The 22,930-nt window shown below is 50.6% G+C and overlaps 1 protein-coding gene across 1 annotated transcript in view; it reads left to right on the top strand.

Annotated features, from left to right (window-relative positions):
• Positions 1-22,930, top strand: part of NFATC2 (nuclear factor of activated T cells 2) — a 78,616-nt gene that overhangs the window by 4,405 nt on the left and 51,281 nt on the right. The window contains exons 2-5 of the mRNA XM_036396037.2: positions 3,698-4,724; positions 6,059-6,227; positions 16,434-16,636; positions 18,492-18,664. Of these exons, the coding sequence (XP_036251930.1) occupies positions 3,698-4,724; positions 6,059-6,227; positions 16,434-16,636; positions 18,492-18,664 (1,572 nt within the window). The remainder of the gene's footprint in view (positions 1-3,697; positions 4,725-6,058; positions 6,228-16,433; positions 16,637-18,491; positions 18,665-22,930) is intronic.

Genomic DNA, 22,930 nt, shown 5'->3' on the forward strand with positions numbered 1-22,930 from the left:
GCACTGCTGAGGGTCTCCCCCTGGGGAGGCTGCCTGCACCCTTCCTGGGCCTGGCCAGAGGAGTTCCTTGGTGGTTCTTTGCAGTACAGGAGCATCCAGACCCTGCTGTGGTGAGAGAGACAGTCGTGGGGCTGAGACCTGTGGGAATACGGGGCAGTGAGAGCTGGCAGCTCGTGGGCAGTTTGGGTGGGATCCCAGAGGGCTTGGGCCACACTGCTCTGGGCAGAGGAGCTGAGTGACACAGGGAAGGGTGTTTGCTGACAGCAAAGCTGACTGAGAGCCCAAGGAGGTGCCAGTGCTGCCTGGGTGTGAGACTCGCTTTCTTTTAACCCCCCTGTGAAAGCAGAAGGATCTTTTGGTACTGAATCAGAGGGTGAATCAGCAGTGAAACCTCAGGCTGGGAAATGCTTGAGTGCAGGGAGGGGGGAAGTGCTGGAGCTGCCCATGCTGAGAGTTGTCTGTGAGATATCCATCAGAACAGCAGTGGAGAGGCCAGTGCTTTGCTGGAGTATTGCAGGCTGTGTTCTGGGATGCAAAATGCAGAAATGGATGAACCCTGGATGGTGGCACAGCCTTGGGAACAAAGCTTATCTCTGAGTTACTTCATTCCTTGGAAAACACCTTTGCTGGGCTGATCCATCCCATACCTGTTCTGTGTAAGGGCTCTCCCTCCCTGGGAGCCCAGCTGGAGGGTGGCAGGGCTGTTCCCTGCCATCCCAGTGTGAAGTTTGCTGCCCTGAGCTCCTACCCAAGCTCGCCTTGGCAGCTCAGGGAGAAGTTTGAGTGGCGCTGGGGCCATCTGCCTGGAGCCCCTGCTGTGTCCTGGGCTCTGTGTCCCCACTGGCATCTGCAAGGGCAGGGAGAAAGCAGCTGAGCTGCTGGCCAGCATCCTGTGCCCCTCACAAAGGCAGGGCTGGACGCTGCTCACAGAAGCAGCTGCTGCTGGTGATGCTCCTCTCCCGGGGCTGTTGGCTCTGCCCTGCCCTTTCCTCGAGCAGATTCCTGACCTCAGCCGAGCTGGCTGGAGCAGAGCAGCCAGTCCCCTCCTGCTGAAGCAACAAGCAGCATTCCTGCTGATTTCCGTGGAAGAGCCGTTGATTTGTGGGGGCAGCCGTCGCTGTTTCAGCGCGGTGCCCGCATCCCTGCCCGGTGAGGTCAGAGCCGCTGGAGCATCCCCGGCGTTGCCGTGGGGACAGAGCCGGCGTGGGCAGCAGCAGTGGGACAGTGCCTGCGTTGTGCCTCTGCAGCTCCCGCGGCCCCGAGCCGTGCCCGTGAGTCAGGCTCAGCCTCTCCCCGGCTCGGGGCAGGGTTTGTGTGCCCACGGGCCCGGGCACTGACAGCGTGCCGTGCGGGGAAGGTAAATAAACACTGCTGCTGCACAGGAGCTGTGGGTGTTTGCTCGCACGGCTGTGTCCGCTGCCGGGCAGGCTGGGGCTTGCTCTGTGTGTGTGTGAGCGTTGTTATTCACACCTGCAACGTGGGTCCTGCGGGAGAGGCAGTGCCAGGGTGAAAGTGCTCTTTGAAACACGGTGTTTCAGGGGTAGGCTGGGAAAATGTGCGTTGTCTGAAGCCCCGGTTTTGCTGGGCTGTCACTGCGAGGAAGGGGTGTGTTCTTTATTCAGCAGACTTTTAAAATTACACGTGCACGTACAAATACATTTGCTTTTCCCATACCCAACACGAGCCTCCCCCCCGGCTTTGCTGCTGTGTTGAGTTTTGGTTCTGTACCAGTTGTACCTGGCACAGGTAATTCAGTTTAAGGTGTGGGGGGCAGCCTTAGCTGTGGCTGTGCTGCATGGGGAGCTGAAAGGCTCACCTGCTCCTTGAGGTGAAGCTGTTCAGCCTGGAGAGGTTTCTGCTCCTGCTGTGCACAAATCCTGCCTCGAGCCTGGCATCCAGCCTGGCTCTGCCTGGGGCCGGTTTTGCCCCTGGTGTCAGCTGGAAGGGGGCTGGTTGTCCCCAGAGCTGTGGGAGCCGTGCTCTGAGGTTGTGGGGGGTGTGTTTCTCTGCTCATTGTGCAGACATGACGAGTTCTGTTCAAAGGGAATCTCAGCAGCAATCTCGAGGCTTGATGTGTCAGACCTGAGTGATGGGGATGACACACTGCTCCTGAGTGCCAAAGCTCTGAAATCAACGGCGCTAAAAATACGTTTGGCTCACAATTCAGTGACTCGTTGCTGTTTTCCTATCCCCAAACCAGCTGTGTGCTGGGATTAAAAGCCAGAGGGAACCTTAAGAAATGTGCAAGCTGGACTGTCGTGTGCAGCTCCCCTCCTGTCCCAGCCATTCTGTGTGTTGGTTTGTTTGCTCGGCTCTTGGGGTTTCCCACTGAACACAAAGGCTCAGCAGTTCCTGAAAATGAACAGAAGCCCGCTGAAAATAAGTCAGAATCTCTCTGCGTGTAGAAGTTTCACTGGGAACTTCTGCTACTTTTGCAGAAAGCTCAGTCAGCTCCTGCCTGGCTTTCTGTATGGTATTTTCTCATGGGAATTGCTGTCTAATGTCATGTAGATGTTAGACAAAATGCTGGAGCAGTAATTTAAATATTTAAATGAAACCCTCTGCCTGTGACATGCACTGATCTGTGCCCAGAGCGAGCAGATAGGGTGAATTAATCCCAAATTGTGGAGCTGTTTCAGGTACTTCCTGCTGGATACACTGAAATCTTTAAAACATAAACAAATCCTGGTAATGTTTTGCATGTTTTTGTGTCATGACAAATATTCTTCAGCTCCGGGGGCTGATGTCCATGGGAATACCTGCCATGGCTCTGCTCTCTGGGATGCCACTGCCATTGCACACCCTCGGGTGCTGGGACCAGACTGGAGCTGGGCTCTGCAGTGCTGGCAGGAGTTCTGTGTTCCCTGGAATCATCCCTGTGCTCTGCAAGCTGGGCAGAGTTTGCAAAATGGGAATCTCTGCAAATTGAGGATTTTTGGTACCAGCAGAGAGGGGGTTCTACTGAACACTTACTTGTTATTGTGTATTTTATATTCCCTGTCTGAAAATGTTCCCTGGGCTGAAATTGGAATGTGATTGCGCTTAACCACAGGGCTGGATTCTTTCTCCCTCTCTCTTCTCTAACAAATATTTGTGAATGTGTTTTCTGACTCACATGAAACCCGTCACCAAACTTGCTGTCATGACACAGAGCCAAACAAATCATCACACAGAACTGACTTTTCAATGTAAGAGTTTGAGCTCAGCTTTGGTTCATGAAGCCTTTCCGGGCTGGGTTTGGCTGTGTAAAGAAGGTGTTTCTCCCTTCTCCAAAAGCTGTTCCTCAACGTTTGGTTTTATGTAGACCTGTTTGGAAGCGATTTTGTGATGTGCTGGTTTCAGTCCAGCTCCCGGTTGGCAAAATGTGACCAAAGTCCCAGCACCTGGGGTGTCCCTTGGACAGAGGGGCTGACATGCTGCTGCCCTGCCCAGGGGATCCCTCAGGTGAGGCTCAGGCAGCAGGAGCCTGGCTGGAGGTGTTTGCAGTGCTTCTGTCCATGCTGCACCTGCCCTGAGCACTTGAGCTTCCCTGGCTCTTAATCCAGTACTTCTCACAGGCATTAACTGCAGTGAACAAGAATTAATAATAAGCTAATATCAGATCACAGCCAGTTTATAAATATGCATTTTTTTAATCCATGATTGCTCAGCTTCTGTAACAGTATTTACAGTCTTAAAGAGACCCTTCTTTTTCCAGAAGAACCGACTCCACATAAAACCAACAGCCCACCCTCTGGAGTTACATACGCTCATGATGTCTTGGACTGTGGCCTCAAGCCATGCCCCCTGCCTTTTCCTAACCTTCCTGCAGATCCCATGGGCAGATATGGACAGCCAGATAGCATAGGGCCAACACCTACACACCCTGCCAACGCTGCAGGGGCCTCTGCTCCGAGCCCTAGGATTGAAATAACTCCATATCATGAACTGATTCATTCGGGGGGCCCCTTCCGCAGCAGAGACACAGATGTTCTGTTGGCAGAACATCAGCCAAACTCAGCCACCACTAGCCCGAGGGTTACCCTGCCTGTCCCTGGCTTTGAGGGCTACAGAGAACCACTGTGTCTGAGCCCAGCTAGTAGCGGCTCCTCTGCAAGTTTCATTTCAGAGACAAATGTATCTCCTTGCACGTCTCCATGTGTTTCACCAAATAATGGTCCTAGTGATGACCTTTGTCCACAGTTTCAAAACATCCATACTCATTATTCTCCTAGAACCTCTCCAATAATGTCACCACGAACAAGCACCACGGAGGAAGCCTGCTTGGGACGCCACTCACCATCTCCCTGTCCCAACTCAAGGTCCTCGTCGCCAGGTGCAAAGCGGAGGTTCTCTTGCACCGGGCTCTACAGCGCCCAGCTGCCCTGCTCCTCGCCCCGGCAGTCACGGAGCCCCTCTCCACAGGCCTCTCCTCGCCTGCCCCCGAGAGAAGAGACCTCTGCAGCCACTTACACACAGCTGGCCAGCGCTGCCCTTCCCATGGATGCTATGAGCAGCCTTCCCACGGATCCTTCCTGTGGCGTCCCCACGAAGATCTGGAAAACCAGCCCCGATCCTTCACCCATGTCTTCCCACAAAAACAGCATTCCGTGTCACGTCTTTCAGACTGTCGACTTCCACGGGCCCTGTGAGCAGGAGGACAGGAGAAACTCGGCCCCAGAATCCATTCTGTTGGTTCCTCCATCCTGGACAAAGCAGCTGGTGCCTGCAATACCAATCTGCAGGTATGTAATGCTTCCTGTGGGTGTGCTTTCCGTGTTTTTTCATGGTTTGGTGTCCTCTGTCACGGCTGATGATCCCTAGGGAGGGTTTTCTTGGGCAGGTCCTGCTGCAGGCCAGAGCTGAGTGCTCAGGGACAGCACTGGTTAATGGGAGCCTGGTCCACAGGATTCTGAGATTAAAAAGTCAGGGCTTGGAATAAGCATCACCAAAGAGGTTAATTGATAGCACAGTACACTACAAATTTCCAAATGATTTGTGTAAATAGCAGATTGCAGACAGCCTTTGACAAAGGCTGGACACTCTGATGCCATCCTGCTGCTTTTAAAATAGTGGGATTTCTTTTGTAAAGTCACTTACAAATTTCCTTCAAGGATGAAAATGCTTGAAGTAATGCCTGATTCCAAACAGAGCTCACTGCTCCAGGTCAGACTGAGCGTTCGGTCGGCACTGGTGACGTAGTGTTGGTTGTCACTTTGTCAGTTGTCCCTTAGCCCAAATCTCAGCCCTCCATTGTCTGGCTCTGTGGCATGTGGCAGGACCGAGGGTGCCAAGTGTGTGACTCTGCTCTCAGTCCCTGCTGGCACCCTGTCAGTGCCATCCTGCTGGCACTGAGGTTGTCCCAGGGTGTTCCTGACCTGCTGAACACAAACTGTGAGTGAAGGAGCACAGGCTGTGACTTCCTTGCCTTGTCAGACCGGTCCTGGCAGCAGCCTGTGCTCACAGAGTGAGAGTGGCTTAAAATCCAGTGCAGGCCTTAGTTGTACCTTGCAGTGTATTCATTTCATGTCATAAACCCTTATGTATTTTCATAACAGGAAAACTAGTACCAGGTAAGAATGTTTAGCATTTTATTGATGTGCATTTTAATATTTATGGAAATTGTAACAACTGTTAATTTACACAACTGGTAGGTAGCGGCAAATTGAGTTAATATTTCACAATACCTATGCTGTGATCCAAGTTGGAGACGCACAGCAAAAGCAAGATAAAAGAGGGAGATCTTTGGAGAAACAAAAGCTAGGTAAAAGAGGGGCATCTTTGGAAAAACAAAAGCTAGGTAAAAGAGGGGCATCTTTGAAAAAATGTAACTGCTACAGATATTTCTGTTTAAGAAACAGAAATATCTTACCCTCTTCTGCAAGGAGATGGGCCCACAGAAATTGTCTTCTCAGCAGAGCTTGCAGTCAGGTGTGAGCAGTTCAGCAGAATCTCACGGGAGTTCAAGCAGACTCCCGAACGTCTCAGGTGGGGCGCTGGGAGGAAGGAGGGAGCAGGCTTTGAGAAATGAGGTTCTCAGGAGTTTCCCTGTCGGTGTGTGTGTCTCTCTGTGTCCCAGCTTGCCCGTGCAGTCCCTGCCTCCCCTGGAGTGGCCCCTGTGCAGCCAGTCTGGCCCCTACGAGCTGCGCATCGAGGTGCAGCCCAAGCCCCACCACCGCGCGCACTACGAGACCGAGGGCAGCCGCGGCGCCGTCAAGGCTCCCACCGGGGGCCACCCCGTGGTCCAGGTAAGGCTCTGGGGATCTCCTGGAGGAAAAAGGGGGGCAAGTTCATCTCTGAGATGCTCGCTGGGGGCTGTCCCTGAAAGAGGAGCGCCCTGTGAGCTTTGGGATGTGCTTAAAGTGTGTGAGCTGAGCCATGGTGAGGTCCAGGATTTTGGGAAGGTTGGTTTGGGTTGGCTTCTGAAAGCTCAGAAATGTGGGCAATGTATTTGCTGCCTTTTCTGGGCTGTATAAACCTTGTGTGATCCCCTGTCACGACTGTCATGAGGTGCCTGGGAAGTCACTGCTGAAACAAGTGAGCAAAACTCAGGCTGCCCGTGGTGGAGAGAACGAATTTGTCCCTTTGCTGACCTGAGAGCTGAATGAGCTGAAGCCTTCTTCTGTTTGGAGTGTGAACAGCTTTTCCTTCACCTTTCAAAGGGTGGTATAAAATACTGGCTGAGTAGCTGCAGTGTGGCCAAGTGGGGGCACATCAGTCATTTCCCTCATTTCCCCTGGTTTCAGCCCATGTTTCCTGAAGGAAAGCCAAAGCCAGGCTGGGGTCAGGGCTGTGCTGTATCACTGGGAGAGTGCTGGAATGATGTGTGGAAGCTGAACAGGTCAGCCACAGCTTCAGCCCTCACTAAACAAAGTTGGCTGCATCCCACAGATGTTCCTGACACACTCAGGGCTTGCAGGAACCAGGAAAACATTAACATTTATGTGTAATTTCAAGCATGTGATCAATACCACTAATTTCACTGGGTTGATTTGTACTTAACTTCAAGCATATGTTCAGTATTCCCCTGCAGGCTCACCCCCTTTTAAAATCAAGCCATAAATTGTTAAATCAATGAATTTGTTTGCTTTGATGGAGCTGGATGTACATGTATGGCCTGGGTATTTGAGTAAAGCATGCAGGGTAATAATAAACAGCAGTCCCATTTGCCATACCTCAGTAATGCAGGCTTTTTGGTTTGGGTCTGACAAGCTCACAGCCTCCTGTGGTGTGTTTGAAGCTGCCTGGAAGCAGGAATGATACCAATCAGCACTTGCTCCTTTCTCAGCTTGGCTGCAGCTACAGTATCACTTACCCTCCCAAGGTATCCCTATCAACAGGGTCCTTATTGCAGTGAAGGAGTTTTTGTGACATGGGGAAATAGAATTTGTTTCCTTCCTGCAATCAATATCAATCAAAGAGGCGTTTATATTTTCTGTTGAGGACAGGAACCAATATTGCTAGTTTTATCATAATTTGCCATCAAGCTTCAGGATCTAAAACTATAAATTCAAATGTCCACTTGAGTTCCCCAAGCAGATGTGCCTCTGCACAGCTGGGCCTGCATCTGGGGAAAATATGGACAGTTTCTTTCTGAAGGTTTCTTGTAAAGCTGGAAGTATTTGTTGAATTTGTGTTCACTTGAACACAACCAGGTTCATATGGATGCCAAGTCATGAGATAGTTGCACCTGTATGGTTTATGACATCTCAGACTGGGGGAGGCTAGTAAAATCCAAAGTTTTCATGTTAGAAGTTATTTGGCTTTGGGGGATCTGGTTTTTTTTCCCTCTCTTTCTTTCCCCTCTGTGAAGCTTAACTTTGTCTTCTTGTTAGATGTAAACAGAATATTTTTCTAAAATACAATCCCTTGTGGAACAAATCTGATTTAAAAAAAGCCTTCAATTAACCCTTCATGTGACTAATTACCCAGCTGAACCTGCTGGCAGAAGAGATCATGGCTGGTTTTTGCAGCACAGTGCTGCCCTGCAATATTTATTTTTTGGAAAATGCATTTTGCATGCAGATTTCTTCTTTTGGGTGCTCTGAAGCTACAAACCAGCAGATCTCATATCCTCCAAGCCTTATCTTGTGGTTTATCTTTCTGATGCTGCTTCCTCTTCTTCACGTGTCACGCCTCGAGTTTGTGCCCAGGCTCTGCACCAGTGGTGCACCCCAGCATGGCAGGGAAGGGCCTGGTGGCCAAGCCTCGGGGCAGCAGCGCAGGTGGAGTGGGACATTGGCTGTGCCAGGAGGAGGGGGAGAAGCCCTGCATGCCATGGAATGTTCACTTGTCTGATTTCAGGGCCCTGTGGAGTCCCATGGAGGAGCACAGGCTCCCAGCTCAGGTGTTTGAGTCACTGCTGGGAGGAGTTTACAGCTTGTGTTAACTGTAGGGAGGCTCAGGTTTTAGGGGTGTGAGTATGCCCTGGATGTTAAGGTGCTGAGAATAGCCAGGAGATGCTTTGTAGCCAGGACAAAGGTGAAGTTTCCATGATCCTTCCATCCTGAGGTCCCCCCAGTCACTGAGACCACAGAGGAGGGGGAGGCACGTTTGGTTCCCAGCTCTTTTCCCCAAAGCTGCTTATTTGTACCCAGCTGCTCCAGTCAAGGCTGTGCAGGAGCCTGTCCATTGGGAAAGGCAGTGGCTGCTCCTGTGCAAAGAGCTTGTGGATGTGACTGGGATGGAGATGGCAGAGCAAACACAGTCCTGGAGTGGAATGGCAGAGGTTAAATACCCACTGTTTACCTTGGTACAACATCCAAATGCAGAGCAGGGCTGCCAAACCCCAGTGCTCAGGTGAGGGCAGGGGCAGGCACAGGGACCCCAGCCCCTCCAGCCCTGTGTGCCAGGCTCCCCCTCACTTCTCCTGTCCCAAGCAGGAAAGCTGTGCAGAGAGGGGCTCCTGTTCACCACAGCCAGCCCAACGTTCCCCTGGGTTTAACTTTAAAAATTGTGGTGGCTTTCACTGCTTCTTTTTATTTTTCTTATTAAAAAGAAACTGGAATGGCAGAGTTGTTAGTGGAGCTCACAGGAGCTGCTTTACAATAACAAACGTATGTTCCACTTTCCTTTTATATTTGAATTTTGCCGTCTGTGTTTTCTTGTGGTTTCACAGTCAAAGGAGACATTGTTTCTTAGCCTGGGCTTCCCATGGGGCTCTGACTTTTAACTGTATGTGACTTCCAACATTCAGCTAATTCATTGGTGTGTTAGTGAAACCAGAGCCTTTGATGGAAACTCAAAACCAAATCACAGCTCATGGGGTGATTCACACTCTCACACGTGGGGCCGGGCTGGAGCCGCTGCTGCTGAAACCCTGTCAGCCCTCCCAGAGGGTTTGCTGCCCAGGGCACATCCCAGCAGCTGAGTTTATCCTGTCCCTACCTTCCCCAGGCCCCCGGGCAGGGCAGGGCAAGGCCAGGCTGTGCTGGAGCTGGCTGGTGCTGCGCAGCATCTTCGTGCCACCCTGGCCTGCTCTGGAGCTGGGTTTGGCTCCTGCAGGGGTTTTGGTGTCACAAAGCACCTGCACCTTTCACACCTGATTTACTGCAGGCCTACAGGGCTTGTTTGCACAGCGGGATCCTTGCAGGGGCCTCTTGAGCTTTGAGCTCTGGGCCCTGGGTTTATTTACTGCTGTTCCCCGTGCTGCTGCAGGGATTGATGTGCGGTGGCCAAACCAGAGATTTCAGCTGCATCTGGGAAATTCTCTCCAGAACCAATATGCCATCAAATGTGAGGGTAGGTCAGCAGCCCCGTGCTGTGCTGCAAGCATGGCTATGATTCTGAGTGGAGGTGAATGGAAAGCTCTCACAGAAGCTTCTGAGCCTAACTGAGAATACACAGCTTTTGATGGAGAGGAGTTTTGGCAGAGGTGAGGGGAAGCAGCGTGTACCAGCTGGTTTGAGGGGGATGCCTGTGCAGGTTTTGTGGGTCACAAATTCTCCTGGAAGAGGGAGATGCAAGATAATGATTTCCTGTAGGTTCTCACTTCAGGACTGTGCAGAGGGGGTCAGTGTGCTGTAAAGCAAAGCTGGAATTTCACATGTGGGCACTTCCAGCACAGAGCTCACCCCATCCAGAGCCTGCTGGAGCATCCTCAGGAGGAGTTCACACAGGGTGGGCAGTGTCCTGTAAATTCCCACCAGAGCTCTCTGCTTCTGGGCTTCCCTGCCCAGCTGAGCCTCCAGCTCTCCCTTGCTCTCTCAAGACTGATGTCTGTGCAGTTGGAAGTGCCCTTGTCACCATGGCTGCTGTCAAGCTTTGTGGCACACCAGGGTGGCACAGGGGATGCTCCTGGGGAAGGATGAGCTGAGTGTGGCAGAGGAAGGTGAGGTTTTAGAAAAGCCCTGCTTTGCCACCCTCTGCTGTGCTCCAGCTGGGCTGGGGCTGTTCCACAGTGCCTCTGACAGCTGGCAAGGGTCCAGCTTTGCTAACTGGTGCCAGAGCTCCGTGCTGAGGGACTCCCCCAGTGTGATTGTGTCAAAATCATCAAATTTTCACCCTCTGGTTTCCTGGTGGCACAGTGAGTTCTGTCGTGCTGGGGAGGTTTAGCTCCTTTGTCATGAGTGTGCATGGAAGTGCTTTAATGGCACAGTTGGTTTTCTTAGCCAGCTGTGAAAATGAGAGCTCCAAATCCTCCTCCCTGCACATGGACAGATGCATTGTGCCTCTTCTTTTAAACTGTCATCTGAGATAGCCAAAGCGTCCTGAAAACAGGAGCAGCTCTTCACAGGGGCAGGGAAACTGGAGCCCAGAGAGGAAACAACTTGCTTACATTGCGGCGTGAGGTCAGGCAGGAGCAAACCCTCCTGACTGCTTTCTTCCAGGGGCTGCTGTCTCTGTCCCAGACAGAGACATTAATTATTATTATATTAACCCCATCTGAAAGCAGCAATCCCAGTAAGACACTGAGGGGGAGTCTGGTTGTCATTTACTGTAAGAAACAGCAGAGCAAGGGAGATTCAACCCTTGGAATTTTGACTAAACTGTCACCAAAATAAGAAACACTTAAAACTGAGTATCAAAAAATTATAATTTAGCAGAATCAGATGTTCAAAGGATTGTCTACAGAGGCCTTTTTAGACAGCTTTGGTAGGGAGCAAAGGAACTAAGGCAAAGATTTCCTTCTGGTTTGAGTTCTTTTGCAGTGTCCCAAGTACATTAAATTGAACAAAACCATGTGAGAAGATTGGGCTTTGTTGCTCAATGTCAGCTCTAAGTGAAGCAGGCAGAGGAGCTGCTACATGATACAGTGGCTGGACGAGGTCTTTGTTGAATGCCTGACAGTTATTGATATGCCGCTCTCCCCGAGACAATGCAGTGACATTTTCCATCTCGCTACGAGTATTGTTGAGCAAAAACCTCCCCAAGAAAATCCTTGTGGTCAGCGGGTATTAACGATGGGGATCAACGATCCAAATCCGAGGCTGGAGCTGTTTGCAGCAGGAAGGGGGGGCAGAAACGGGGCAGTCGGCCCAGAGCATCCTCTCGGAGGGTCCGAAAGGCCCGGGGAGAGCTCGGGGAGCGGTGCCGGGGCAGAGCAGCCCTGCTGGTCTCGGGCACGGCAGCAGGAAGGGAGCCCCGGGAGGAAGCGAATTCTCAGGGCTCTGTGCTCGCCTCTCGTTGAACGCTGCTCGCCCGGCTCTGCCGGCCGGGATGAGCGCGAATCGCCGAGCTGACCGCACACATGCACATCCCCAGGGACTTCAGGGGACACAGCCGGAGATCCACGGCCACGGACCAAAGCCCGGCTCACCCTGGGCTCAGAGAGCGGCTAGCCGAGTGCTTTCGAGCAGATAAAACCCCCAAGCCTAGAGAATCCATTCCCCACGTTTATACTTTCCTCCTGGCCACGGCTTGCCTTGTCTAGACAGGAAAGTGCTTGAAAGATGCAGCTTTGTCCATCCCAGGGAGAAAGACCCACAGGCAGAGCTCTGTTGGGGTGAAAGGGAAATAAATGACTCCCTTGTACTCTCCAGAGCAGTTGGTCCCACACAGGCTCTTACTGGGACCCTTCAAGCACACCAGTACCAGTTGCAGATGCTGCTGCTCTCATCGTGCAAAGCCAGCACTGCACAGAGGATTTTGATGTGCAGCAGCCAAACCAGAAATCCCCAAGAAAATTTGGCTTGCAGCCCAGCAGTGAACAGGTAAAGCTTGCAATACTGCTGGGAACTGAGGTGCTGCAGCTGCTGAGCGGTGCCTGAAGTGCCAGTTTGGGGTGCTTGCAGGACAGGGTCAGCATCCCCTGCAGCAGGGCACAAGGCACCACGGGTTTCTCACTGGGCTTTGGCTGCTCATCCTCTGCAGGACCTGGGAAATCACTGCCCCTCTCTGGCCTGGCTTCTGGGTAAGAATAAAAAAAAGTTATCATATTTATTTTCTATGAATCCCTCTTCTTCCTGCTAATAATGTAATTCAACATAAATTATAATGATATTTAAATTCAAGAAAGCATATCCCAGATTTAAAGATCTGAATTTCAAAATTGCACTGATTTCCCCCTGTATAGGTATGTTGTTATCTACAGATAATTACCTACAGAATCTTTAAAGAATTTGCCTTGCTTTCTGACTCTGCTGTCAATGCATCCCTCGATTCCAGCTCAGCTGAGCAGTGTTGCAGCCTTCACCTGTGCAGAGCTCTGCTCTCTGTGCAGCACAGCAGTGACCCTGTGTTTCACATCCCCCCGGCCAGGGGCACTGCCAGCTGCTTGGGTGCAGGGTTTGGTCATCTCTGCACTGGGTAGGGAATGGTTTAGGAGGGAATTAACACCTGGGCTTTAAGTGCTGTGTATTTGGAGCTGAGGTCTCAGTCTGTGGGGAGATCTGAGTTTTGGAGCAGGTCAGGAGAAGTGTTTCACGTGCCTGATGTGTGCTCCCGATGGCTGCAGTGCCAGGGCCATCACAGGGTGTTGTTGGGTGTGTAACTGAACAAACTCAGCAGCTAAGGGCACATCTGCTCATTTTTGCATGCAGAATTGCACAGGTGCCTTCTGCAAATGGCACTCAAATCCTCCCCTTTCCCAAATTTGACTGGTATTGATCCATGGATGGAGTGCAGAATGAATTTGATTTCTCTAGAGGTGAGATGATGCTTTTAATCGGGCCACACATTTCCATTTTGTTTAGGAACCCAATCATAGCAGCAAACCAAACAAGAAAAGTCTCCTTGTTTTCGGAATGATGTTATTTGTTTATCTGCCAAAGTGCTTTGCATTTCCTCAGGTCACAGACCAGCCCATGTCTGGCTGTGTTAATATTGTAAGAGTTAGGCAAAAGCAAAGTTTAAGAAAAATCTTTCAACTGAAAGAAATAGGATCTTAAAGTCCCAAAATAGAGTATGGAAAGGTACACATCATGTCTGGCTTCTCTTTCCCCTTGTGGCAAATGTGACTCAAAGGAGTTGGGTTTTTTCCAACTCGATCTGTATACAGTTTGGGGGAGTTTTATTGTGAATAGGTCACCTTATAATGCACAAAAATATTTCCTCCCAGAGTTCTGTATTCATAAATCTTTCTTGATCCTCGCTCTCTTGAAACTGAAATCCAGATGATTTTGTTTTCTTCATGGAAAGAGAAGTGAGAAAGAGTGAAGGCACACCTTGGTGTGGGGCTGGTGCTCCCCTGGAAGGGCTTGGAGGGAGCAGCTCTGATGAGCAGAACAACACTGAAGCACAGAGATTTTAGAGCAGCTTGGTTGTTGCTAAGGGAGGAAAAAATGAATTTCAAAGTTAGTATTTTAAAAAGCATTTTAAATCTTCACTTCTCAAGGTTTGTTTAAGGGTCAAATTTATTCCACCTTTGCTTCTCCAAAGAAAAGATTGGTGCTTTGGTTAGATATTAAAGCAGCTGCCTGGTGTAGTGGAGGTGAGTGTTTATTGACAGTGACAATCCTCAGCAGTTCAGCTTTAAGAAGAGACATATCTCTGAAGCATAGCTTTGATATATTCATTCATTCTAGCTCACAGAATTTTCTCTACACAAAAGCAGCACAGATGCTCTGTCCCTGCTGAGCAGGGGCAGCATCACTGTTCCCTGGTGCTGGTAAAGAGAGAGCTGCTGTGACATGACCAGAGCTGTGCTAAATTGGTGGTGAAGATGAGTGTAAAACTCTGATTTTCAGGTTCCTGGAGTGTTTCTGTGAGCTGTTCATCTCTGGTTTTTTTTATTCCTTAGTCATCCTACTGTGTTCATAGCAAGTGAAAGGTAGATGGAGATGGTTATGGTAAATGATCAATATATTGGCCCTGAAAATGCAATCAATTGGCTCAAGGATAAACCTTTTTAAATGGGGACACTTGACTCTTTTATATATATTTTTTTTCTCTTTGTATTTGCATTTTATAATGCTATTCTGATTTTACAATTACATCATCCCACAGCATTGCCATAATACCATAAATTACAAAAAAAAGAAGTACTTTTCTTCCACTGACCAAACTGATTTAAAATCTGGTTCTGTGGAGGATCAGGAGGCCTTTTACTGTGTGTTTTATGCCCCTGGGCCAGCAGATGATACAGACAGTGCCCTATGAACAGGGAATCAATTCTTCTCTTCTTTAAGTCTGTATGCATTTATACAACACACACCCACAGGCATGCACATTATTGGACAACCATGAGCAGTTTTGTCTTGGGAACTCATTCTGTACATGAGCAAACACCACTTAAAATTACTTTTAAAGATGGCCAGTAAGAAACCCTGTGTATGTAGCCAGTTCTGTTACAGCTGCTACTGACTGTGCTCACTGGGGGCAGATTTTCTTTTGTAATTTATTATCTGTTTTCCTCCCTTTCAGTCTCCCACCCATAACTCCGGGATTTTGTTCTGCCAGTACAGAGGGGAGAGCAAAAGCTGCTTTGCTGTCCCTGTAATAACCCCTCCCGTCCAAAGGATGCTCTCCTTGTTGTAGCTGGCTCCACCAAGAATTACTCTGTCAGGCATGACAATAAACACACTCAGTGCTTAAAAACTGCTCTTCCCTCACCCCTTGTGCAGACAGGATGGCTTTTGGTGATACAAGGGCTTTGCACTGAAGGCCAGGAAAGGCTGGATTTTGAAAGCCCTGTGCTTAGGGTGAGTTTCTGTGTGGTTCCCAGTGGATCTGGGCTGTGGATCAGCAGAGCCTGACTCCTCCATCAGTGCCTGTTCCCAGCAGATCTGCCATTTTGGCCTCTGTTGCTTTTCATCTCCCATTTGCTTTATCCCTTTCTAAATGTGCCTGTGGCTGCTGCTGTATTTCTCACAATCCTGGCCATGCTGTGTCTCCAGTACCAGCCCTGGTGCTCCGAGTCCAGTTCCCTGCTCCTCTCCTGGCTCCCAGAGGCAGCTGAAGGCTTGCACAGAGCCTCCTGCTCCTCTCCTGGCTCCCAGAGGCAGCTGAAGGCTTGCACAGAGCCTCCTGCCCCGTTCCCCTCCTGCCCATCTCCAGAACGCTGGTGCCAGTGAGGTGTGGGATAGTCTGGGCTGTGCCTGGGCTGGGCTCTGCAGTTTGCTCTTGCACAGCCCCTGCCCAGGGCCTGCTGCCTTCAGTGGAGCTGTTCCTGGAGCTGTTCCTGCTGTGCAGGGGAGGCTGCTCCCTCAGCCCTGCCTGGGGGTCTCTGGGGCACAGCCCCTGGCTTTGTTGGCTCCAGAGTGTGTGCTGGATGAGGAGTGGTGGCTCTGGAGAGTGAGTGTCACTTACATCTGCCACACTGGAGGAAGGCTGCCAGCACTGCATTGATGCTGCATGTGGTCCCCTTCCAGGGGGGAATTAATCCTTCTGTGCAAGGATACCTCCTGCTGACTGGTGAAAAGAAAAAAAAAAGGAAAAAAACCCTGGTTTGGCCATGAATACCATTAGCTTAATCTTCCTTTTCTCTGATCTTCCAGTACTATTTGCTTTGTATGGCTTCATCAAGGTTTTGTATGTGGACAGAGTAATTGAAAACAAATTTGGCATGTCTCAGGCCATAAAGTTCCCTTTCAGCTCGATCCCTGGCTATGTGGTAGATAAATGTCTGGTTCTCATTTTTGGTTATGTGAGAAATTTAGATGGTTTGATTTGTAATTTTGAACGTTAATAAGGAAGGAGAAATTTCCTTGTCTCCCTGCTCTATGGAGGCATTTTGGTTTCCTTGCAGCAAATGGTGTTTGTGAAAAAAACAACAAAGAAGACAGAATAACGTGTGTCCTTGAGGCCTAGAAACCCCAGGATCTGAGGTCAACTAAGCCATCCTTGTGCTGTTCAGTCCCAGATCCAAAATGCCATCTCTACCTGTACAGGTGGTGTTTTAGTATAGTGTAAGAGGCATGGTTGAAGGTGAACCAACAACTGTGGGAAGGATGAACTTCCACGAGCAGTGTGTCAGTGCAGATACCCACATTTATCTGTACATGTCTGCAAACCTCCCTGGTTTCCTGAGGGCTTTGCAGGCCCAGTGTGTGACAGCAGTTTCCATGTCTTGCCAGCTGCACGGGTACATGGAGAACAAGCCCCTGGGGCTGCAGATCTTCATTGGCACGGCGGATGAGCGCATCCTGAAGCCCCACGCCTTCTACCAGGTGCATCGCATCACGGGCAAAACCGTCACCACCACCAGCTACGAGAAGATCATTGGCAACACCAAGGTGCTCGAGATCCCCCTGGAACCCAAAAACAACATGAAAGCAACGTAAGTAGATTTCTTTTTGTTAACAAGGTTGAGGTGGATGAAGCTGGCACTGAAGTTCTTTCTCTTTGGAAAGGAGTCACTTAAAGAATAGTGATGCTCTGGAGGGACTCCCCTTTCCAGCACGTTGGGAGGTTTGTGAGGGCAAGACCCTTTTACAAAACCAGCTACAAGCACCTGGGTTAAAGCTGCTGGGACAGTTCCCATCCAGCAGGTGACCACGCAGGCACTTCTGCTCTGTATTCCAGTTTCTGCAGTGACTGTGCTGTAATCACAGAATGGTTTGGGTTGGAAGAGCCCTTAAAGCCCATCCAGTGCCACCCCTGCCATGGCAGGGACACCTTTCACTGTCCCAGGCTGCTCCAAGCCCTGTCCAGCCTGGCCTTGGACACTTCAGGGTGGGACATCCAGTGTCTCACTAATCCATCATCTCACAGTCAGAATGGGTTTGGAGTGCACTCAGGAAAAGAAGACTCAAATCTCAGGTCCTTGTGCTGCAGGGACACAGTGAGGAGCAAGGGCAGGATGCATTTTACAACGTTTAATGGAATACAAAGCATCTCTTCTGAACTCAGGCAAGTGCTCTGGCCATGAGATCTCCTCTTGTAGCAGGTTAACAGAAAAGCAAGTACAGGCACATCTTGTCTGTATTACTCCTTTCAGTTTTATGGAGGCAGAGGGATGAAGTGGGCACCAGTCTGAAAACTTCAGGCTTGAATGTGTGCCAGGCATGAGAGTGATTGCTCTGCAGAGGGAAGAGCTGTATCTCCATCCTTCAGAGGAGCCTGACAAAATTGGCAGAGCAGTTATGTTTTTAAGCCCCCTACTTCATTGCAAAATCCACATTCTTTCTTCATATTTTTTTAGAAAATATACCTCATTCCTAACAAGGAACCCTGGAATAATAAACCCCTGCACATATGCAAGGGCGAGGAACAGTGTGGGTGTAGAAGCAGCTTGGGGCTTATACCTCCCCAAACGTGATTTTAATTCATATCAAGAGATGAGAAATGATGTGTTTTTAGAACTGATATCAAAATGGGCTGGCAGTGCCTGTTTAATAGCAGTGCTCACTGCCTGCTCTGAGAACTGTTGCTGAGCTTGACAAATAATTGTCACATTTTCCTAACACAGGCGTGTTTGCAAGGTTACACTGGACTCTGGAGAAGCTAATCTGCACTTACACCAAATACTAATTTGCAGTGCTGATTGAAGCAATTCTAATCCTTTCATTGCTGCTCAACCCCATCCTACTCCCTGCACTCTCCTTTTGTGCAGGGACACAGTGAATGGGAGAATGAATATCTGCTCTTGCCTTGCCTGGGAACAATGTCCCCGGGTTTTGGAAGATGACACAGTGGCCTGGGCCAGGCTGGAGCAGTCAGGAGGAGCCAGCAGTGCTTTGGAGCTGAATTCCACGTGCCTGGCTGGTGCAGGCAGTGTGGATTCTGTAACCAGCTGCCCGAGCTGCTGTGATTCCCCACGGGGCTGAGCTGCCCTGCCCAGGTGTGGGCAGGGAAGGGATGCTGGGCAGTCCCTGGGAGCTGGGCTCTGGGGAGAGCTGCTGACGGAGGCTCCTGCCCTGGGCAGGGCTCTGCCTTCTGCTCTCCTGTGCTTAGCACTGGGAAACAAGATTTGGGGTTTTAATGCTTGGAGAGCAGCTTCTGCTGTGGCCAGAGAGCGGGGAGAGGTCCAGCAGCACCCCTCATGTGCTGCATCTGGGGTTTCCTCACCCCTCGTGTGCTGCGTGTCTGGGAACGTCTGGATCCCGAGCAGAGCGTGTCCTTGGAGCTGCTGTGAGCCCCGGGGAGGGAGCAGGTCCCGGGCAGAGCAGTGAGCTGGGCTCTGTGTGTTGCAGCATCGACTGCGCGGGGATCCTGAAGCTGCGCAACGCGGACATCGAGCTGCGCAAGGGCGAGACCGACATCGGCCGCAAGAACACGCGGGTGCGCCTGGTGTTCCGCGTGCACATCCCCGAGCCCAGCGGCAGGGTCGTGTCCCTGCAGGCGGCCTCCAACCCCATCGAGTGCTGTGAGTATCCCTGCACTGCCGCTGCTCTGCTGCCCTGCTCCGGGCTGGCTCTGCCCCCGTGCCAGCTGTGCCAGCTGTGCCAGCTGCGCCTGTGGGGCTGTGGCTCTGCCCTCCCTCCAGGCGCTCCCTGTCCTCAGAGAGCTTTGGGGGGCAGGTGGCTCTTCAGGGGGGCTTGTGAGGGCAGCAAGCTCTGTGCTGCAAGTCTGGGGCCTGCTGCAGAGTTCATTTATCAGTGCATTGCTGCTGGGTCCTGCTGGCTCTCCTGGAAGCAGCATGGGGGTGTGTGTAGGGACACACCTGTGCTGTCCCTGTTGGTGAAGTGTTCAAGCTGTCTGCTTTCCTGGCTTTATTTCGAGTGGAGGCACAATCAGAATTCGTCCTCCACAAACTGGCAGGTGGCTGGATGTTTGAACTCAGACTGGGCTGGCTCCAAGCACTGTGGCCAGTCCTGTGCCAAAGGAGTGACCAGAGTCCTCTGGTCTGAGCTGTGGCAGGAGCACAGCTGAAACGGAGGCACAGCCCTGATTCTGGGCTCAGGTGCATTCTGGGCATTGTTTTTTCTGGCTGTCAGTGCCAAGGGGTGCACAGCTCAGGAGGCTGAAGCACAGGTGGTTCTGGTATTCCCCTGAGGGACAGAAGAAAACTGGCAGTTTTGATTTCTGAAGTGCAAATCCCATAAACGTGTGAGCTCACAATCTGCACCTCCCACTCATTATAACTGACTGGATCCTGAGAAAGAGAGGCCTCTGATGAGGCCCCCTGTGTCACAGTCATTTCTGGAAGGGCTCTACCCACTTTACTGGTTCCTGTGCATCCTGTGATGCTTTTTGTTGTTAAATGGTGCCTTTTTGTGGTTTGGGGATTTCACAAATACATAATGAACAGTTTTCCTCTGCCTTTGCTGAATGACTCACCCCTTTAGCAGAACCTGTCTTGCCATAAGTCATGTGAAGAAAGCCATTGAGTCTCTCATGTGTCAGTTGTATTTATTGAGATGCAGACTTTACTTGAATACAGCTGCTTAGAATGAGAGAAGCCAGTTCTGGGTGGGAAATCAAACTGGCTGGTGAATTATTGATGGCAGCTTCTTAAAAAGCAATACAAATGAATAGTCCAGGCAAGGCTGGGAGAGGATGATGGCTATGGATGATCTCTTGGCAGTGTTTCTGAGAAGGTACCAACTATCAGAACGTTTTAGCAGCTGAGTGAAGTCTCTGGGCACTGTGATGGGGAAGGGACAGCAGTGGGAGTAGCCAGCACCTCTGTCCATAGGAAATTGTCCCATTCCTCCGTGGGAGCAGATGGCTGAAACAATAGTGGCCTCCACCCCAGACGTGTCCCTGCTGGAACAAAGGTCCATTTGCTAAAGGAAGCACTCAGAGAGGAGCTCCTGGGGTGGGGAAGCTCCAGGTGTAACTCCTACACCCTGCAGGCAGGAAAACAGCTCCAGCCCAGGGCAGGAGAGGCTGGCCCTGGGTCCCCCAGGGAGCCCCACAGATCACCCCCCACCTACTCAAATTCTCCTCAGGAAAAGCAAGCATGAGTAAGCCAGGCATTCCTGGGGCCCTTCCACAATGGCACGTTGTGTTTGTGCCCATCACTGCATTTCAAGCAGAAATCCAGGCATGGTTTGCAGAATAAATCACATTTTTCTGAGCTGTATGCACACACCTAATTTGCCTGTGCAGTGAGTGCTGTGGCAGAGCCTTGGTTAAGATGTTGAGGCATTTATTCTGAGATGTCTTTGCATTGATGAGTCTTAGGGGTATTAAAAAGCCAAGGGTGGAGATACCAGTATGAGTGGCTTATTGTTAGTGGTTTTTTTTTATAATTTAAGTATTAAAATATTGCCTGCATAGAAGACAGCAAAGCTCCTACAAAAAAAAAACAAAAACAACAAAACAAACAAACAAACAAAAAATGTATTTGATCCCCAAGGAAATAAAATGAGAAAGTTTGATTTTTGGAATAGTAGATATACAGGCAGTTTGGGGAGATATGTTAAGGACTGTGCTTTTCTGAACTCAAGGAAGCAGGGAATGACGTGATCTGGAGTACTAAGCCTCTGCCATTTAGTGTGTATGTTGCATATTTAGCTCTGTTTTTGCATTTCAGTAGCACTCCCTATCTCAGCCTGGTTCTGGGAAGACAGTTACAGACATCAGGGGGCTCAGCCAGCATTAGCAGTGCAGCCTAGATCTCACTAGAGGAGGTAACCTCAGCTTGTCCCAGCCAATCTGCACACCTTGCAGGGCTCCCAGGCAGTCCCAGGTAGGCTCAGGTGCCCTGCCAAGAAGGGGCCCTGGGGCTGGGGGATGTTTTCTTCTTGTCCCACCTTCTGTGCTGCTGGGATTCACTTTTTTCCCTTTGTTTGGGTGTTTTATCACCTGGCCAGCTGAGAACCCTAATCCCAGGGGCTCTCCTCGGGATCCCTCCTGTCTGGTAGCAGAAATGCTGTCCCTCTGGGGAAGCCTTGGTGAGCAGCAGCTCCAGGATCACGGCCCATTTCCCTTCCCAGGGCTCCCCCGGTGCGTTGCTACCAACAGAGTATCCGAGCGCTCTCCTCCCCAGAAGCTGATCCCCAGGAATTCCCAGCAGTGTCAGCAGATCATTAGCTGCAGTGAAGCAAGAACTGTGAAACAGCTGCTTTTCAGAGGGCTGTTTGATTCCACCTCATCTGTGTCACATTCAGCATTGACAGATTTTCGGAGGGGATTTCACAGGTTCAGAGCATCATCCGGAGCGAGCTCCTCCCCAGGAGCTGTGTGGGAGGACAGGGGGTGATGTGTGGTTAGATGATCACTTGTGCCTTAAAATGGACCTCAGACCCAGACAAGCCTGCACCATTCAGCAGCTTTTTTCTGCTGTTGCCTGTTGATTCATCCTGAAGCCATTGGGGAGGCGCAGGCATTTGAAATCCCTCTGAGAACTGTGGCAGCAGGCCATGGCTCAGGCAGGTGTGGGAGACCACGCTGCTGTAGGTGTGTGCTGGAGAGGTGGGAGAGATCCCTTCTCCTGGTGTGCTGCAGCTGAGCAGTGAAGTGCCAGCCCCACGGGGATGTGGGGGACCCTGAGCCCGTGTCCTGCCTGCCCTGGCTCCTGCCCCATCCCTGCTCAGGGCTGGCTGTGTCCCCACGTCCGTCCCTGCTGGGACAGCTCGCTGCTCTGGGCTGGTGCTGGGTGAGCTCTTGCTGGGCCAGCAGGGCTGTCACAGAGCTGCTGGTGACATTGCAGGTCAGGGGTCACTGCGTTCACCTGTCCCTTCAAACACAGCCACGTGGAAAACCACCCCTGGAGAGGCTGGACACTTGCAGCCTGTTAGTTTTGAGCTGTGAGGATGATTTCTGTAACATCAGCTCCGTTCCTTTGCCTTTCCCCAGGAGCTGGAGCTCGTTTCTTGGGGAGTGGGTGGGCTCTGGTGTTACAGAAATTGTTAACCCTGGGCTGCCTCTCCAAGGCAGATTTGTCATCACCTCTGGGAGTCAGGCTGGGTGCCCCAATTCTGTTTGCAGTCCTTGGCTGCGGCCTCCTGGAGCAGAGGGAGCAGGGTGGAATCCAGGGTAGTAGGGCAGCTCGTTGTGCTGTCAGCAACCAAAAACTGCTTCATGCAAATGTCTGAGTGGGAGGCTCAGGAGTGTCCTACACTGGGCCCCAGGTTTTATTCTAATGAATCCTGTTAAACCTTCCCAAAGTCTGTCACAGTTCTTGCTTTGCAGAGTCCATGTTTGCTGACTCTGAGCTGTGCTCATGAGTCCCCTAAAACGCAAACTTAAATTGCACTTGGCACGAGAGAAGGGGACTAAAATCTTGTTCTTATAATAGATATTCCAAGGTGGTGAAAAAGCAAAACAAACAAAACTTATTGCTAAAGAACCGTGTGTCCATCTAGAGGAATGTAAATAGTTTCTATTATTGGCCGTATTTTGTTCCGTTAAATTGGGTCAAATTTCTTATTTCCCTTTAATCAATTTCCCTGGAAGTTTCCTTTATTTTTCTCTCCTTCTAGTAGATTTTCCCATAATATTAGACAATCTGAGCCTATGATTTGTGACACATTAATAACTACAGAGGAAAGAGCTAGTCATGTAAAAGAATGTTGTCTTGGCAAGGCAGCGAGTGCTTTTCCTCAGCTGGGAGTTGTGCTCTTGGAACACAGCAGCAGGCAAGAAGGAGCCCTGCTTTATTCAGATAGAAAAGCAGAAACAAATGGTCTCTTTGCACTAGGGAGATACCTATTTGCAAGTTTAACCATAACCATGATTATTA

This window comes from Molothrus ater, chromosome 17 (genome assembly GCF_012460135.2).
Source record: "Molothrus ater isolate BHLD 08-10-18 breed brown headed cowbird chromosome 17, BPBGC_Mater_1.1, whole genome shotgun sequence".
Taxonomy (NCBI): domain Eukaryota; kingdom Metazoa; phylum Chordata; class Aves; order Passeriformes; family Icteridae; genus Molothrus; species Molothrus ater.